General features: G+C 36.4%; 1 protein-coding gene across 1 annotated transcript in view; it reads right to left on the reverse strand.

Moving 5' to 3' along the window:
• Positions 1-4,772: 4,772 nt before the first annotated feature.
• Positions 4,773-18,667, reverse strand: part of fbxo41 (F-box protein 41) — a 36,094-nt gene continuing 22,199 nt past the window's right edge. The window contains exons 4-13 of the mRNA XM_026273071.1: positions 17,141-17,214; positions 13,754-14,103; positions 12,369-12,592; positions 11,398-11,513; positions 10,538-10,690; positions 9,466-9,561; positions 9,142-9,260; positions 7,871-8,029; positions 7,513-7,628; positions 4,773-6,070 (exon numbers count right to left, since the gene is read on the reverse strand). Of these exons, the coding sequence (XP_026128856.1) occupies positions 6,008-6,070; positions 7,513-7,628; positions 7,871-8,029; positions 9,142-9,260; positions 9,466-9,561; positions 10,538-10,690; positions 11,398-11,513; positions 12,369-12,592; positions 13,754-14,103; positions 17,141-17,214 (1,470 nt within the window). The 3' untranslated portion in view covers positions 4,773-6,007. The remainder of the gene's footprint in view (positions 6,071-7,512; positions 7,629-7,870; positions 8,030-9,141; positions 9,261-9,465; positions 9,562-10,537; positions 10,691-11,397; positions 11,514-12,368; positions 12,593-13,753; positions 14,104-17,140; positions 17,215-18,667) is intronic.

The following is an 18,667-nucleotide window of genomic DNA, read 5'->3' on the forward strand; positions in this document are numbered from 1 at the left end:
GGGGGGGTTTGCAAGGTCAGCATTACAATAAATATGTAAGAGTAAAGTACACAGTTTTACTTTGAGCAAGAATTAAAATCAAATAATATGTAAACAAATAGCAGCTCTTCTTTGACAGAGGCCCTCAGCTCATTTTCATTTTTTGGTCTCTTGTTTCTCATTTTCCTTGACAAAATTCCTTGACATTTCTGTATGTCTTGACCCCAGCCTCAGTCCATTCCTTGTGAAGTTCACTCAAAGTCTTGAATCGATTTTGCTTGACAATCCTCATAAGGCTGCAGTTCTCTCCGTTGGTTGTGCATCTTTTTCTTCCACACTTTTTCCTTCCACTCAACTTTGTTAACATGCTTAGATACAGCACTCTGTGAACAGCCAGCTTCTTTGGCAATGAATGTTTGTTGCTTACCCTCCTTGTGAAGGTTGTCAATGACTGTCTTCCCCATGATTGTGTAGCCTAGTAAACCAAACTGAGAGACCATTTTGAAGGCTCAGAAAACCTTTGCAGGTGTTTTGAGTCGATTAGTGGATTGGCATGTCACCATATTCTTATTTGCTGAGATTTCATCACTGAGACAAAATCATCACAATTAAAATAGCCAACGACTTAAACTACTTTAGTCTTTGTGCATTGAATTTATTATAATTAATAAATAAATTTATAAATGAATTTATAAATTAATAAATTAATTTTTCACGACATTCTACTTTGAGATGCACCTGTATTTATATATTTGCTTTGAAACCAAATGAATTTGACTTGCCATGTAGGAAAAAAACAAAACAGTGTTTCACGTTTATCACTTTTCTTAATTGCGCTTATTTTAATGACAGGAAGGTTTATTGGCTCTTTATAAACAACTGAGTGGGCGTAAATTCTTAACTTCACTTATACCTTTTTTCCACCTTTGGACCATTTGCAGAAATTTGTGACTGATTTAAAGTGTTGACTTTTATTTAAAATTATGTCGTCTGTTTCAGACACTTTCTCTGCAATGCAAGTCATTAGATGATATTTACATTCTACAAACATCTGGTAATATTCTGCATACGTAATCTCAATGGAGCCTATATCAGCGTATACCGGATCATTCTCTTGTGAATTTAATGGAGTGTTAAAGATAATAATTCAATTTGATTTTTGTTTTGCACAGGCAAGTACGCCTCACATTTTAATCTAAAAATGTAAACATCTAGTTAAAATCGAGGCGAATCTTTTTGTCCGAAAGGCCATGAACCCTGTATTTACTCTCTTCCAGCCTACTGACACACTAACACTCGACGTGTCCCCTGTGCTGATAAGAAGACAGGAGAGAAAAGGCTTGTCTGTACTGTAAACATGCACTCAAAACATATACAGCTATCCGTTTCTTTTCTAAGAGAAGACTGCTCCTGAAAACACATGTAGCCTAGGCTATTTGTATCACACACAAAAACTTATTCAGGCTGTAAACTCACGCCTGATGTTAGTGATAAAACAATGTTTATAGATAAACCGTAATGCACGATATACTTGATGTAGGTGTAACTAATAACCTTGAATCATTTACTAAAGCAATTCGGAAAGACAGGCCACGTTATTTTTCACTTGCTTCCACAGTGCACTACTGACATCTGGTGGACATGCTGTTTTTATTTAGTCAATCAGTTGTAGGCCTATTGAAACCTAAAAATCAATGTAAAGTGTAAATGCCTTACATTTTAACAACTAAAAACGTGCGTGTGTCTGTGTGTACTGCAAAAAGTTTTTAATAAGTCCAAATATAATAAAAGTACCCTAACAATACTGCCAGAGGACATACTTCACACCCCATTTTTCAACTTTAACTGTTTTTCCCCCCATGTCTGTCTTCGAATAGACTTTACGAAATGTTTAAAACATAAAAATTTGGTGCAAATAAATAGATTCAAATAAAATACAAATAAAAATACAATTTGTGCTTCAAGGGTATTTTCTTCATTCCCAATCAGTATGTAATACTTAATCTAAAGGCTGCATGCAATATAAAAATCTCTTTAGACAATATAAGTGAATGTATCAGATTTTTATTATAACTCATAGAATATGCCTGGAACAAAATGGCATGAGATTCTGGAATGTAAACAATTCCATCACACTTTTATATTCAACTTTTCGCAGACTGGGATAACCCATCGAACAGACAATAAGGAATGTTAATAAGCAGGCCAGAAAAATACAGGGAAAAAAAGGTCTGCAGTTTGTTCCCACAAGCAAGAAAAGAGTTTAATCATGAACATTTTCCGATAAATATTAACTAACTTCGGGTGATGAATTGCCTTCTTGTGCAACGGCAGAGAATGTGCATTCATTAAATAACGTCAATGCAATCTGTTGGTATAAAAAAAGCAGCACAATTCAACTTAAGTTGCCAGAAGATGTTTGAAGTTATGCATGAAAGCAGTTCAGACAGATGGCATAAAATACAATCATTCAAACGAGAGTCGAGAGGTAGACTAATGACAAGCCAAGAAGTGTCATGGCTAAAGAACAGCACAGCACAAAGCTGAACATCGGAAAAGCAAATTCTCAATATCGTGACATCAAGGACTGAATGCCATATTAATGGACAGACTAGCAGAAAAAAAATAAAACAGATAAATGAAAGGCATTAGGATGTACTATACGTGGTTAGTATCATTCCAGGGCTATGGAGTTTGAATATGGCTGTTAAGATTGTAAATTATGTTTGATCTTACACCATGTCGAGTCCACTAAACATAACCGAACAAAAAGCTGATAATATTCCACTATTAATAAATCATCTGTTTGTCTTTTCGACTTACTTGCCAATGACGAGGTCATTGATTTGATGGTTACAATTACAGCTACACATGGATAGTCACAACATCTGGCACCTAACAATAACAAACACCACTATAACTGATCGATTCAAGAAGTTCTGGTTAGTGGTACAGAAACAATGGTTATGCTTACAAAAAAAAAAGAAAAAAAAAAGTATATTTATCTTTCTGAGTGCTGCAGGTCTTCTGTTAAAGTGGCATTCTGTAGACATGGAGACACGTTTCAATCGATCTCAAAATCTGTCTGTTTATCGAAATCCATCCAGATGAATTCAGTGCCAAGTTTGGGTTGGTATAGTTCAGAATCGTTTTAGGCTATTTTTAGTCAAATAAAATGACATATTCAAAGTGCTCAGTCCACACACTATCACCCAGCATGTCATCACATTCACCACTTGCTTAAAGCAAATAAAAAAATATTAATGTTGCTATTTATTGTTATATTGCAGGTTAATGCTATGCATTAAAAAGAACACTGAGAGGGTTTCCTAAAAAGTCACTAAAACTATTGAACAGACTGATCACATGATGAACGGAAAGCTGATAGTCTTCTGGTGCAAAGCTTAGGAAAAGAGGAATTGCACATTAATTATATGAAACCAACCGTCACAGAGCAGTGGAAGTGCTCTGATAAAAAAAAAAGTGCATTACATATGTCAGATTCTTTAAAAAGACTCGACATTAAAAAAGAAAAATAGAACATCACCGGCTTAATACTAAACATTAGCAGTTCATTTTTTTCATCATAATGGTGCAACGGTTGCTCAGTCTAAAAATGAAAGGCAGCAAGCAATAATCCAGAGCACTCAGATCTAATAATCTAATAACATCTACAGCAGAACACTTGAAAAGGCAACATGATATATATATATATATATATATATGTATATATAATGCTTTAGCACAAACATGCCATCATCATAGACATCTTTTTATAGAAATAAATAGTTGAAATAAATTGCACTCTGTTTTTAAATTATATCCATCTCTATAGGACTCTGATACACATTCAATATAAAGCATCTATAATACACAGCATACTGCAAATTCAATATCTTTGAACTCTGAAAGTCATCTGGTCAGTGTGGCCACCACACCGGAAACCATTTGTGGGTGGACATCCTTGAAACGCTGCAGGTTATCTCTTTCCTTAGGTTACATTTGAAATATTTACACCGTTTGTAATTCCTTCCTATAGAAACAACATATACATACAGTTTTTCGGCTGACGAGTGCCAACACACTCGAAGCGTCAGTGTGTGGCGTTGTGGGTAGAGTAGGTTACCCTATCCCACTTCTGCAGTTTTTCTTTCTTGAAGATGGTTTTGCAGTTTCCATTCTGGTCCACTTTGTCTCATTTTGAACAGCCATCCTAAAATAAACTCAGGCAGATTTTGTGAACACTCCTCTCGTCTTAATTCAAGCCCCATATTGTGTTTTAAGACAGGAAGTAGAATGTTGCACCGTAGAAGTGCTCGCCTTGACTAAAGCACTTGGAGTAGAGCGTTTGGACTGTGTGATTTCAGCTCAGAGACTGGCCAAGGGGAGCAGCAATGCCTGATGGGTAAGTGGTACAGCACCGAGAGCAGTCGGGACCAGTACTTGCATCAGTATTATTGCATTAGTATGTTTTTATTTTATTATTATTATTTTAAAGAAACTTGATGAGAATGGTATATTCTAGTTTCTTTGTATGACTGACTTTCAGCTAAAACACACTGAAGTGCTTTAACATTCATTGTTTTAGTGTAAACTTGATTCTAATAATGGAGTAATATTCCAACTGAAAGCAAAACCTGACATATCATACGATCTACTCAAAAATGCCCCAGCAATACACCAAAACAAAAGGAAAAGTTATTTTCACAATGCTGGCCTTGACTAAATGAGGCTATAAATATTGAATTCAATCTCGGCTGTGCAGAATCATTTTGTAGTCTAACATGGCCTGATATGGCTATTGTTAACTTATTTCCCAGTTCCAGCAGGTAAAGTTCTATCCCAGGAACCAAAGCCAAAATCTTAACCCACGCATTTCAGAAGTGAAGTTCTGATAAGAACCTAATATAAAACCTCTATATATTTATACTCATCCCTTCTATTTGATTGTGCAAGGTGTCCATTCAGTGGTGTCTACCTTTGGAACATGGAAAATACCATCTGAAATCAACAGAGCAGATGGAGAACTGATCTACTGAGTGGCACCAGCCCGAGTTTTATAGAAGTTTGAACAGCATCTGATGGAAGAGATGGAGACGTTGACATCTGAGGCGAAACAGTTGGTGTGCATTGGATTGACAGAACCATGAGCTTGTCTCTATCCCTCACTATTCCCTCTTAAATTCCCTTTAGATAAGTGCACACCTTGTAGGGCGTGACTTAATACCTTTAAGACTAATGGCACATTGGGAATGACCAAAATTCAACCTTGAAAACAAAAGGTCTGAGCTATGGATGGCACATCATGGAGAAGGCATTGCTAATCTGTCTGGAACAAGAGATCCAATGATGAGAAACAAACCCCGTTCATGGTAATACGGCTAAAGGACTGGAACACGAACAGCTTTCGTACACACAAGATAGCTGCAAGTAATAGTAATTTCTATGGAGACATGGCTTCCCTCTCTGTAAGCCACATCTGAAGCTGGTGATTTTGTTATGTTGATACTTGTCCTGGTAATATGGCTGGCTGACGCATCCAGTTCGAAGAGTAAAACTTTTAGGTGACAACTAATGAACGAATGCGCCTCTTTGCTGGACATCGGCGAAGCAATCGAGCTGATCACACAAACACACACTCCCACATTACTAACTTACCCTTGTGGATTTTAAATTTGTGCTGTTAGGATTTCACATTGATTTTATGATTCAGGTCAATCTCGACTGTGAGGCCGTTCCCTCCTGCACATCAGTGCTCTGAAGAGAGAGCTTCTCTGAGATCTTATAAAAAGTTTAGTGCGTTTGGCAAGTAGGAGAAAAATCCAGAGTCTGTAACTGGATGACTGTTGGAACGGCAGCCATGCCGAGTAATTATGCCTTCTTGTAGAGTTTGTTACGTGTTATCTTTACATACTCCTCTATTTGGTTGCGTCTGACTGAAGCGGAAGTGTATGATTCTTCCTCGTTTATTTAAGGAGGGAATGACTCGATCAGGTTGAAATAATCGGTGAACCGCAACACAGCAGAGCTAGCACAAGCCATCAGCCTTCACATGGAGGATTTTGGAGAAACCAGGTCTTTTTTTGAGTGCCTAAAAGGAGACCACAGAAAGGATATGAATGAGCAGGTGTTATATTTCTGGAAATACAGTATGTATATTGTATGTACAGTGTTATGTTGAGTACATGTTGTTAAAAGGCGAAAAAAAAAATCAGTTTTTGAACAAGTACAACAGTCAGGTCTGATTTTGCAGGCCATTTCAGGTACATAATTTCTTTGCTCCGGTGAAGCACAACTAACATTAAAAAACAGCAAATGTGTTGTTATTGATATTGAATTAAAATAATGCTGGAAAAAATATAAACATTAAATGCTAAGCTTAACTTTTTTATTGGGTAATTATTTGAACTTTTATAGTGGTTAGTTAATTCGATTTCTATTTAAGTGTTTTTTTGTTTGTTTTTTTCTAAAATTAATAAAACTAAAACTGAAATAAAAATGTATATTTTTAAAAACTTAAAAAAATCTTAATCTCAGAGAGTAAAATTAAAATAAAGACAGAAAATACAAAAATAAAGATTGATATAAAATATTAACAAAATAATATGAGGATCATAATAATATAAAGTATGTATTATATAATATATAAACCATACAGGGGTCATAATAATATAAAGGCATGTAAATAATACTAAAAACTATTTATTTTAATTCTATTGACTATTGTAATTGAGTTGTATGATAAATTTCATTTATTTATTTATTTGTGCGTATCTCTGGACTAAAAAAAAAAAATGTCTGGCAATAGAGCATTATAGTTGCATAATTTGAGACTTTAAAATATTTCTGGATAATCATAATCTCCGCTTGTGTTTTGACGGTTCAACCGATCCTGTGGTGTGATTAAAAAGTATTTTCATTTTGCTTTTTATTTAGAAAATGAAAGATCTTTCATCCGCAGGACCACACCGAGGAACCAAATCACATCTGTGATGATCTATAAATGATCTATATCTGGACACTACAAATTTGCTTCCACGTTGATGGTGGAAATAAACCGTGGGCAGTTACTGAACAAGCACAACATATTTTTGAGCCTCTTCTGAAAATGATATCTGATGAGCAATGCGCTCTGTCATCTACAGCAGCCCATTTCAGCACAGCTTGTGTAAGACATCCTGCAAGTTACTTTAGTTTGAGTTTTCACGTGGGTGGGTGTAACCCCACTTCCACTTCCTCTCCCAGCGTATCTAGAGTCAGAGCAGAGAAGAGGCAGCTTCCTGTGTCCTCACAGAAAGCAAATGGATGAGATGAATCACTTGCATTTGACTCATAGAGAGGTTCTTCTGCTTCCACTTACTCATCTTTAATGCCGTCTCAAAACACAGGAAACCCCATGGCCTAAGATTAAATTACTACACAACAGCTTTTGCTGGTAATTTTAGTATGAAAGTGAAGAAACGGATATGGATGGGTCAATTTTTTGACGGCTTCAGATATCTTAAAAACCTATCTTTAGCGATGATTCAATACCTGCAGCTTGTTCACCATTTCATCAAAGAGTTTTCTGGCCTCGGGACTGTTAGGGTCTTCAAAGTAATCTTCTATACCGATCTGGACTACTATGGATTTCAGGTTACGACACACACCTGTGAAAAGAGTGGAGCTGGGAATGAGTAAGAGAGTGAGGGCAGAGAGTCATTTAACGGAAGTGCGGGCGTATTTCAAAGAAATAACTAAATCCAATATTTAATCTGAACATTTCCATCACCAGGCTTCCACCGGTTGATACTTCGTTGAGATGCACAAACAGAATTACGGTTCACTGTTACTTTTCAAATAGCAAGCAATAATAATGAATAGGAATCTGAATCAGTTTGTGTGGACTCACTATTAAAGTGAAGCAGGGCTTTGGGAGTAACAGGAGTGGAGGTGAGCACCAGCATCTCCAGACCCTTCAGTCCCTCTCGGCACATCTCAGCAGACACTTCCTGATTGATCTCACTGACGTGGTCCAACTCTAGCACCTGCAGCCTCATGCAGTTCCGCGCTGAAGATATATACACACAAACAGGGTGATTACAGTCTTTGTGGAGATAGAAGGCGTTAAAGAAAGTCTATTGGCACAGTGGTAGCCAGCTGCAATAGAGACAATGTTAAAAGGAATGCTTCATTAAAAATTAATTTGAAAAAAAAGGCTCCAAAACAACAAAAAGCACAATGAAAACATTGTGAAAGTAGTTCATACTACATGCATACTACATACTACAACACATTATTTTTAGGAGAGCACAGGAAGAGAACTGCTCAACTAATACACAGATGTGGCGAGTTACTGAGGACAGTAACTGGAAGTGAAGTGGAAGAAAGTAGCTGAAAGGTTTGTGAAAAACTAATTCAAAAACGCTTCTGATTATCTTCCTGATTAATTTTCTAAAGTGGTCTATGTACGGCTCAGATGTTTTTCTAAAGAGTTAACCACAGTTTTGGGATTCAGAAAGGTCAAAAATCATTATATCAAAATGAGGAAGGTACTTGAGCAGAGTAGAAAATGGCTCGTCTTCCTCACAGCAGCATGTTAAAAGTGTCATTTCCGGTGTCTCTTTGTCCCAGTCGCAATGGGAAGAATAAATTACTCTCTATGCTGCATAAGTAATGAGTTATGTTGCCTTGTAATGCTTATCTGAGAACAGCTAGTTTAATAATTAAACAAACAATATTTTTTTTTTCATTTTTAGGGATGCTGGTGAGAAATCAGTACAGAAGGGGTCTCAATATCCAAAGCAAAGATAATGATTTTTAAAAGGAAAAAACACAGTAAATACAGTAATATTAATAACATTTAAAACAGTTTCCTATTTAAAATGTAATTTATTCCTGTGATGGCAAAGCTGAATTTTCAACATCATTCCTCCAGTCTTCAGTGTCACATGATCCTACAGAAATCATTGTAAAATGCTGATTTAGTGCTCAAGAAACATTTCATCTTATTATGAAAACAATTCTTCAGTTACTTATATACTCTTACATGCGTGTATGTATGTATGTATGTATGTATGTATGTATATATATATATATATATATATATATATATATATATATATATATATACACAAAAGCATATGAAGAAATAATGGCGAACACTAGTTTACTCTCACTCACCCAAAGAAGCCAATCCCTGTAAGCCACAGCCGGCTCCGCCCACACCCAGCGCTCGTAGGTGTGGCCAGCATCTGCCAATGGTCTGCAGGCACCGGTTACTGAAGCGTGCTGGCTGCTGACTGCAGAAAAACAATTTGCCTTTTTTAATTATTTACATTCAACTTAAAAAAAAAAATTTTTTTTCTAATATCAAAAAGACAAATGCTCAATAAAAAGAAATCAGATGTTGCATTTTTAAACTGACATAATATTTAAGCTATCAAACCATATTTAAGAACCACCTTAACAATAATCTGCCTTGTAATAAGTGTATTTCACTCTTACCATGGGTGTAAAGGTGCCACCTGTAGTGAGATGATGTCTCTGCAGCCAGCTCCCAGCGCCCAGATAACTTCCTGTCCAACAGGGTCCGTCGCGCTCCTACGACATAATCAAGATCAACATCTGAGAAACTTTCTCGCTCTGCCTTGCAAACCTTGTTATGACCTGTCAATGGGAACTAAGCAATCAAACATTAATCAACGTGTTTATTTCTACTTTGACCAGTACTGGCCTTGGACATAATTACAAATAGCTTTCCTGCTAATATATGTATGAATTATTTATTTTTTTAATGAAAAATGTTTGAGTCTACAGCCAGTCGGTCAAGGATGCCTGATCCCAAAATTACGTTTGCATCCTTAAAGTATAGATCCAATTTATTACATGATCACTTATTGAATAAATAACTACATATACATGAAAAATCAATTAGAGTCGATACTATTTTCATTAAAGCAATTTAACAAATTGTTTTCTCAGCACAGTGGTCATTAATAGTCATTATATTTAAATGCTTTTGTATTCATTCACAAAAGCACTGGAATATAGTTTTCCCTCCCACCTCAAAGGTTTTGTGAGGGAATGCAAAGATGCTTGGAAAAACCCAAATGTTTCGCAAGTGAACACAAAGCCACTGAAATATAAGTTTCTCATTTCACATCCCTTTAGAGCCTCTGTAAAAAAAAAAAAAAATGTGTATCTTATAAGATAAAAGTCAATGTTATGACCGTATTCCATTATCATATTATTAAATACTAAATTATATCTAACAGCCAGTCAGTTATTTAAAAAATGTATTTTTTCATCCTTTAAGTATACATTATCCAATTTATTACATGAATGCTTAGTAAATTAATAATTAAATTCATTAGAGTTTATATTATTTTCATTTAAGTTATGCAGTAAATTGATCTCCTGGGGACAGTGCTCATTAAAACAGTTTAGGAGTCATAATACAGAAATATCTTCCTATACAATGATGCAATTGACCAATCAGAGTCAAATATACCTCAAAGTTATGTAATAAAAGAATATATGAAAAAAAAGACTAAATAGTGCTCCCTTGTGGACCAACCTGTATGTGACAGCCTGTAGTGCCCTGCAATAACAGCTGGCCAACCACAGAGAGCGGTCGGTCAATAGATTCGGACAATGAGACACCTTCAGAATGAGCAGATTACTGCCAGAAGCTTTCAACAAAGCCTCCAGACCCTCCTCGAGACACCCACTAAACACAAAAGAAAGAGAATCTATTAACACAAGCTATTAACATTTCAGTTTATACCAAATATGTGGGGACTACGGTGACCAGATATGACCCATACGCCAACGTAATATACAGTACATTAGAGGTTTTTGTATAAAGTTGCATTCATAAATTAAATATATTTTGTTTACATTTGTGGTTGCTGCACACAAAACCCCATAAAATCATCTATTCAGAAAACGTACAGTACTTCTCTTTATAGGTAACGTATATGGCAATACCACTCTTGATAAAGGGATATACTGTATACAGCACAGTATGTCATATGTGACATTTTTGTATGGGGACAGGCCTGAATTTATTAGCCTGCAGTGCCATTTGGTACATCGGAGATTGCTTTTTGATTTTAAGACAAAAAAAAAAAGTATTTCATGAGGTTTTCAACTGGCACTCTGGTTGAGGTGATTTAGCATAGCAATTAACAGGCTGCTCATTCTGTGCCCTTCTCACGCTGGATCTCTGAACAAGCACTTCACAAGTGTCAGATCGTGTGAGCGAGTGAGTGTGTGTCTGTGTGGTGTGAAAGCGTGACGAGAGGATCAGAGAAGGTAATAAAACATCGGCGAGAAGAGGAGGTGGTGCGTGGAGCTGTGGGAAGGCAGTCGCCACACAAACAGCAGGGTCAGTGTGTTACAGTAAACAGCAGGTGCAGCGGGAGACCGCGTTACCGTGTGCTCTTCAGATACTCCTCCTTTGTCTCTTTTTTGCCCCTCTGCCGGGGTTTGAGGTTCTGGAGGATGAGGGAATGCGTCTGTGTGCACCACTGAGCCAGAGTGCACAAGAACTAAACAAACATAGTGAAAGACAGAGTTAGTTAGAGAGCTTGGCCTTTTTCAGGTTTACGAGATACGTGGGCAGCAGATAATTAATGCTACACCGTTTCACATCTCATTCAGAACTGTTGAATGTCTTGCGGGTCAGCAGTACAATGCAGTACATTTTGCTCTCCGCACCATATATACACATCGTAAATATATTATATTATATATTAATTTGTCTATTAACTAATAGACATTACATATTTTTCCCCCGTGCCCCTAATATAACTTTCTATCCTATCTACTTTTACAAAATAAATATTATAATAATAACATATGATAACATAAGATAAAAAAAGACATCATCCTCTAAATCTAGGAAGGGATATTATTACTTATTATTTATAAAATATCACAAGTTAACTTATTACCAGTATAAACCCTTGTGTCTACTATTTCTAATTTTTTTGAGCAATGGACAACTACAGTTCTTTTCAAATGTTTAACTAAAATACAGCACAAGCATATTATTATTAATTATCATTATTATTATTTAGATAACAATCAGCTCAGAAGTTACTGCATAACAGGAATGACCCTTTTAGTTTTGAGTTACAGTCTTATGAAGCAGTTCTGCCATTTAAACTGTGATAATGTTTGACATGTTCAAGACAGTAATTGTGGGTAATATGATAGAAATACTTGTCATGTTGTAGTGTTAGAGCAAAACAATACAGAAAAATACAATTTCAGGCTGATTTGATTTCATTCACCGAAAAGGCCATGGAGAAATTAAAAGATAAATATATTCTGAAATCAGTCTGTTCTTAAACTGAACAGAAGCACGACTGTAAAAGTGTTTGTGTGGATGGAGTTAAAACCTTTGAGGAGATGCGAGCGTTCTCCAGCAGGACTCTGGTCCACACGGCCGGGTGACGAGCCACAAACTTCCAATCTCGGCAAACTTCAGCCGCCCGCAGGAGTGTCTTCATATCCAGGTAGGTAAAGATGCAGAAGAGAGCGGCACGTATCTTCAGCACCTCAGGACTGATCACCTCGTTCAATTTAGAGGGGCTTTTCTCGTGGCGACATGGCTTGTATACCCCTTCAGAACGACACAAAAAAGAAGAGCTGCATCTCAAAGAGAAGACCTTCAGTACACTGAACTCCACACTGAACATGGGCGAGTTCATTTTTAATCCTTTTACTGGCTGCTTTACCATTTGTGTCCATATGGTGGCGCCTCAGTCAAATAAAAAGAACAGCTATCAGTCTGTTTGCTCTTCTCACGGCCTCCTACAGGTTCTGAACATCTTCCAAATCATGCATTTCTATCTCACAGCTCCAGTTTGACAGACTCTAGGTTTTCTTGAGTCATACACGGTTTGCTTTGAATTCCTTCATTACATAATTTACACAATTTTAGATTTAATTAACTAAAGAATAAAAAGAAAAGAATAAAAAAGGTCATGGTAATACGTATTTAATTAATGCTCACCAATAATTATTTATTATGAATTAATTAATTTGTGAAATAAGAAGCTTGTACTAAAAAAAATTGTTAATCCAAATATGTAAAAATAAACTATGAATAAAAATGTGCAAAAATAATAATAAAAAATAAAAATAATAATGTATACATAAAATAATAATCAAAAATCCATTTATTTTTTAATTACTTTCACATCTGCTAGAAACAAGTCTAGTAAACAAGTAAAGATCATGGCCTTAAGTCACACTGTATAAGGTATGATTTTGTATGAGAGCATATAATAGACTGTTGGTTACTCATTTTGCTCTTCCCACAATGACCTGGAGTCAGTAGGTGGAAAACTGTGCTCACTGCTCATGGCTTTATGACACACGCTCTCTACTGCTCTCTGGCCTGTGATCCTGACAGCAGTTGAATTCATGTGACCTAATTTTCCTCAGCCGGCGTCCTGGTCCTCTGACCCGACTATACCATCATTATTTGGAGAGTGGGTACTGTGGCCTCTGGCACGACAAAGTGGTCAACAAACTGATAACACACAAACTTACATCTTGCAAAATGACATTTGAAACCAGGGCAGCATTTGCTACAGACCTGCTCTTTTCTGCCTGCCCCAGATAGTGACCGACGAGCCAAAAATGGCATTAACATATATGCCTCTGAAATTGTGTTCTTTGGTAAATGAACCATGTTCTTCCATGAACATTTAGAAATACAAAATAAACCCAAGGACAAATTCTCCGCCTGTTCTACCCACGCAAGTCAATGACGCACCTGTAGCTAGCCTGTATCCTCCACGGTTCCCCCCGTGCTGGCTTTCTCTCCTGTCTTGCTCCCACATCTCGGCCTCGGACTCGGTGGTGCGGGATCCTACATCAGACACGTCGCCCTCCTCTCCCTCTGTGCTATTCCGGTACGGCCGGCGCTGCCAGTTCTGGATGGCCTGTTTACGGAGACCCCAGCTGCGAGAAGCAACCCTTTCATACCCTCCACCTCCTTCTCCGAGCCGGCACTGGACGTGGTAGTATTGAGCATCAGGGCAGTCCTCCAGAGCATGGAGGTCCACACTGTCACTGTCATAACCTCCTGAACCCTGGGACACAGTCTTCCCTCGTCTTGATACGCTGTTTAGGAAGAGCACATAGGGAAGCATGGAGAAAAACACTGGGACAATACTGTGGTTTATCTGCAGTCATTTATTAAAGGAATTAGTGGACATCTACTGACATAATTGTTTACCATGCAAATAATCACTCAAATAAAATACTGCAAAATCCATAAATTTTACCATGAAATGTAGGCCCAAAAATATGCAGAAGATATTCACACAAAACACTAAATGTATCTCAATTTATAATCTTAATTCCTTAAGTTTAATTTTTTTTTAAATAATTCAAATAATTCACAAAATTATTGTGAAAAGCACATAAAAACACTAACAATTTAACTAAAATTTAACTGGAAAATATTAAAAAATAAAAATAGGAGTGGGCAATTTGACCAAAATCTTATTTCACAATAAAGATATATTTACACTTCACATCACGATATAAACAGTAAAGCATAATCTCTAAAAATAGACACTTTATACTGTAGCCACAATATGTGTCATCATAACTGCCCAGATCCAATGAATACTATGATGGAATATATATAATACTAAAATAATAATGTATGTCACAACAAGTTCGCATAGCATTTGCTTGATTAGTCTCGCTTCTACTAACTGCCTATTTATTTTGCTATCCTAATTACGCACAATTATACGAGTAGTTGCATTGTCTTATTTGCATTCCATGAGCCAACAGAAATAGTCTTGCCACCCATTTTCTGGATCAAGAACCACCAGCTGAAAACATCTGCTTTGGATACAGGGTTTGTGTAAAAAGAACAGAGTTTACCAGGAAATACGATCAGATCTGTCTAGACAGACTTCCTATAATACACACAGTACACTATAATACACAATTGGACTAAACTAATTTAGACATGTGAAAGCATTATTCCTGATTCCGTTTTGCATCTTCAATAATTATGTAACTTCATTTTCAAAGACTCAAATAGTTGCATCCAAAATCTACAAGGCTCAAAAATCTCATGCGGGCTTCAGTTTTAATGGATAATATGCTTCTGAACTCTTCCACTATGCAAGGCATTTCGTTAACCATTACAAGTAAAACCAATCAACTCAGGCAAAAGTTAGGGCATTTGCATGGGGTTATGGGTAAGGGATGTTCTCCTCCAAAGCTTAGCAGGGACCGAATTTCCACTGGGGATTCCAGCCAGACATTTAGTAATTCTCCAGATGTTACAGTTCAAACGCCAACACTGAGATTTAAAGAGGTACGGTGCTACTGCAGTCACTAGTCACTGTAGGCAACCAACTACAATGACAGACTTTCATTTCACTGTGGCCTGAAGAGCAAACGACCCACTAGAGATTACGCTTTTACACTTCACTTCTTTCACATGTGTAATGTGTAATGCATGGCTGGCTATAGCACAGAAATCAAAAGCCATATTAAACATAACACGTAATGACTAAAGAGAAATTATATGAAAAGTTTCATGCAAACTGACAGTAAAAAAATAATGACATCTGCAAGAAAATTTGTAACTTTGAGGATAAGTCTGGTTTCGTTATAGTATTATAGAGATTTTGCAATGTTTCAGCACAACTTACATGTAAGATCTATCTATTTGTAATTTTCATTTGATGCTAAAAAAATAGAGATGCTGAATATGAAAGCAATGGCGTCCACAAAGTGTACCTCAGACAGATTTACAAACTCTTTTGCAAAATGGACTGCTGTGGACCTTTGACAGCCATTACTCAAGACTTCAGTGTCACAAGATCCTTCAGAAATGTATTATTATTATCAATGTTGAAAACAGCTGTTTTCTTTGATAAATAGAAAGTACAGAAGAACAGTATTTATTTGAAACAACCCTTTTTTAACATTAAAAATGTTTTTACTGTTACTTTTTTGATCAATTTATTGCATTCCTGCCAAATAAAAGTGTTAATTTCATATTGTCCCCATATTTTTAACAGTATTATATATGCCACTTCTTTATTTCATGTATTAATAATTGATACATGATGGTGGTTATGTCATAATAAAGGAACAGCAGTGTTCATATGTGGTCCGCTATTTCAAGCCTCTCTCGTCTGAATCATGAGCAAGACCTGTGGAGTCTGTGATGTCAATTTAGGGACAGCAGACTCCGGGCAAACCCACACTGCTCCTTCCTTCCCATCAGTGCACCAAATGGTTTGATATGGCCCATGCGTAGATGCACACACACAACAGATGGATAGTGATGTCTCATTCACAGATCAGAACCTTGTCAAAAGACCTGCCACAGAAAGGTTATGGTATGTTAGGTGAAATCACATGAGAAGAAGAAGGTCTAAAAATAAAACAAAAAACGGAATGGCCTCTTTCTCTCTCACACACTCACACACACACACACACACACACACATCTTTATTTCCATTAAGACATTATTGCATTTGTTTATTAAAAGGATACTGTAGTTTAAAGAGAATTCTATCATCAATTCGGTCCAGAATTGAGGTTTTACTAAATTTGGGCATTCGGTCTCCACTATGTAGGCAAAACCTGACCTGACACACATGCTCTCAGTACACACACAAGAAGTGTTCAGCACTATCCTTCAAGAGCCTTGGCCAATGGTTGTTTTTGGCCTTGTGCTTTTAGGCACTTTAGCTTTGCAACACACAGCAATTTACGTGTGTGTGTGTGTGTGTGTGTCTGTGTGCAACAGGACTCTTTCCGCATATCTTCTGCATGGCTGAGAGATTACAGACTGGTTTAACCCCGAGGCAAATGCAACAATCTAGCGATTATTTTCCTAGACACATCCACGCTGACTCCATGACTCTGCCATACTTGAGATAAAACTGCATAATTCTGATGGCTAGATTTTATGATAACTTTAATACTTCAAAGTCTGAAGAAAAACAACACTTTCAGCGTGCTATAAAAGAGATATTCTGGTATCTTTATTAGTGAGTCACTGAATCAGTCATTCAACCAATTTGTTCAAGCAGGTTAATTCAGTCAGGAACAAAACAATTCATTTAAACGATGTTAAAGAATTCAGAATGCAGAATTCAGCTATGATGAGACTTACGCAGTGCTGGGGGAGGAACGTCTATCGGACACTTGGTACATGCCCCTCGATGCCCCAGAGATACTGGAATTTCTCTATGAGAGAAAGAGAGAGAAATCAAGCTGTGTGTGTGAGAGAGAGTGAGAAAGATGACATTTCACTGAACACAACTGAGAAACTGCAGCTCAACATTAGCAGGCAAACAGAATCAAAGCAGATAAACAGGTAAAGTAGAAAACTAGGACCAGTCTGAGATGTTCACACATGATCCAGACTAGAGAAATGGACCCTTTTCACATTTTCGTGTTTCTCAGCAGCAGCAGTTGTCATAGTTGGGTACACTTCTACTTAATAATGAATGGGAGACTGCCATAAATATATTCCCATTTGCTCAAATAGCAAAAGAAGATGAGTTTTCATGACTTTCAAAAAAAAGGCTAAAAATCAAGAGAGACTGATAACAGCAAACACTCTCGCATTAGCGTTAACTAGTTTTTTTGTGATTTGACACAAAGGTAATATAATACAAAGTATGGTGTTATAAATGTTTATATATCAAAATACAAAATACTGTAGACCTTTACAATGTGTCTTGAAAAGGGTCCATTCAGCACTTGCAGTAACATGTCACATTTTCGTCAGAACATTGATGAAATCACGACTGTATGTTTTAGCTTCACTATTCATGCTTCATGAGAAGTAGGTTATGTCTGGATCAACACTGACAGTAATGTTTCAAAACTCCCTGAGTCCAAAATAACAGCACAGCCAACGAGACAGCAGGTTGCTTTGCATCACTGATTACTCATCTTACAAATAACTCATTTGTCATTTAGCTGCTTTTATGTAAATTAGCTAACCGTACACTTATTACACGGACAATCCCCTTGGTGCAACCTGTGGTAATGTGTCTTGCCGAAAGACTCTACCAGGCCAAATAATTGATTTGTTTCCACCAAATTGACTGTCTCCTGACATTTGAGCTCATTTGATCGATTGTGCCAGTTTAACAAATCTGCTCAAAGCCTTATCAAAGGATAATGCATATTTTATATTTTCTGTGTTTTTAAATATTGTGTATAATTGAGTTTATTTCTTTTCAGCAACTCTGCACCAGTGCTATTTTTGTATCATTGATATCCTATAATAATTTTAGTTAATATTGAAATTGATTTTATCTATTTTTATGTTTATATAGTTGTCATTGTTTTAGTTTATTTAGTTGTAATTATGTTAGTATTTTAAAAAAAAGAAAATTGAGAATTGTTGAAATGAAATACCTTTAATTAATCTTTATTCTATTTCAAGTAACAAAATGGATTGGTTTTATTTGAGTTGGTTTTGTTTTAGTTAACTATAATAATCCTAATCTATGTACATTTTATTCACATTTACATTTAGTCATTAAGCAGATGCTTTTATCCAAAGGGACTTACAATGGAAGCAATCAAAAACAACAAGAGCGCAATTACAGTATATGCAAGTGCTAAGTCTCAGTTAGCTTAAACACAGTACATAAATAAAAAGAAAACAGATAGACTACAAAAA

The sequence above is a fragment of the Carassius auratus genome, chromosome 1 (genome assembly GCF_003368295.1).
Source record: "Carassius auratus strain Wakin chromosome 1, ASM336829v1, whole genome shotgun sequence".
In the NCBI taxonomy this organism is placed as follows: Eukaryota; Metazoa; Chordata; class Actinopteri; order Cypriniformes; family Cyprinidae; genus Carassius; species Carassius auratus.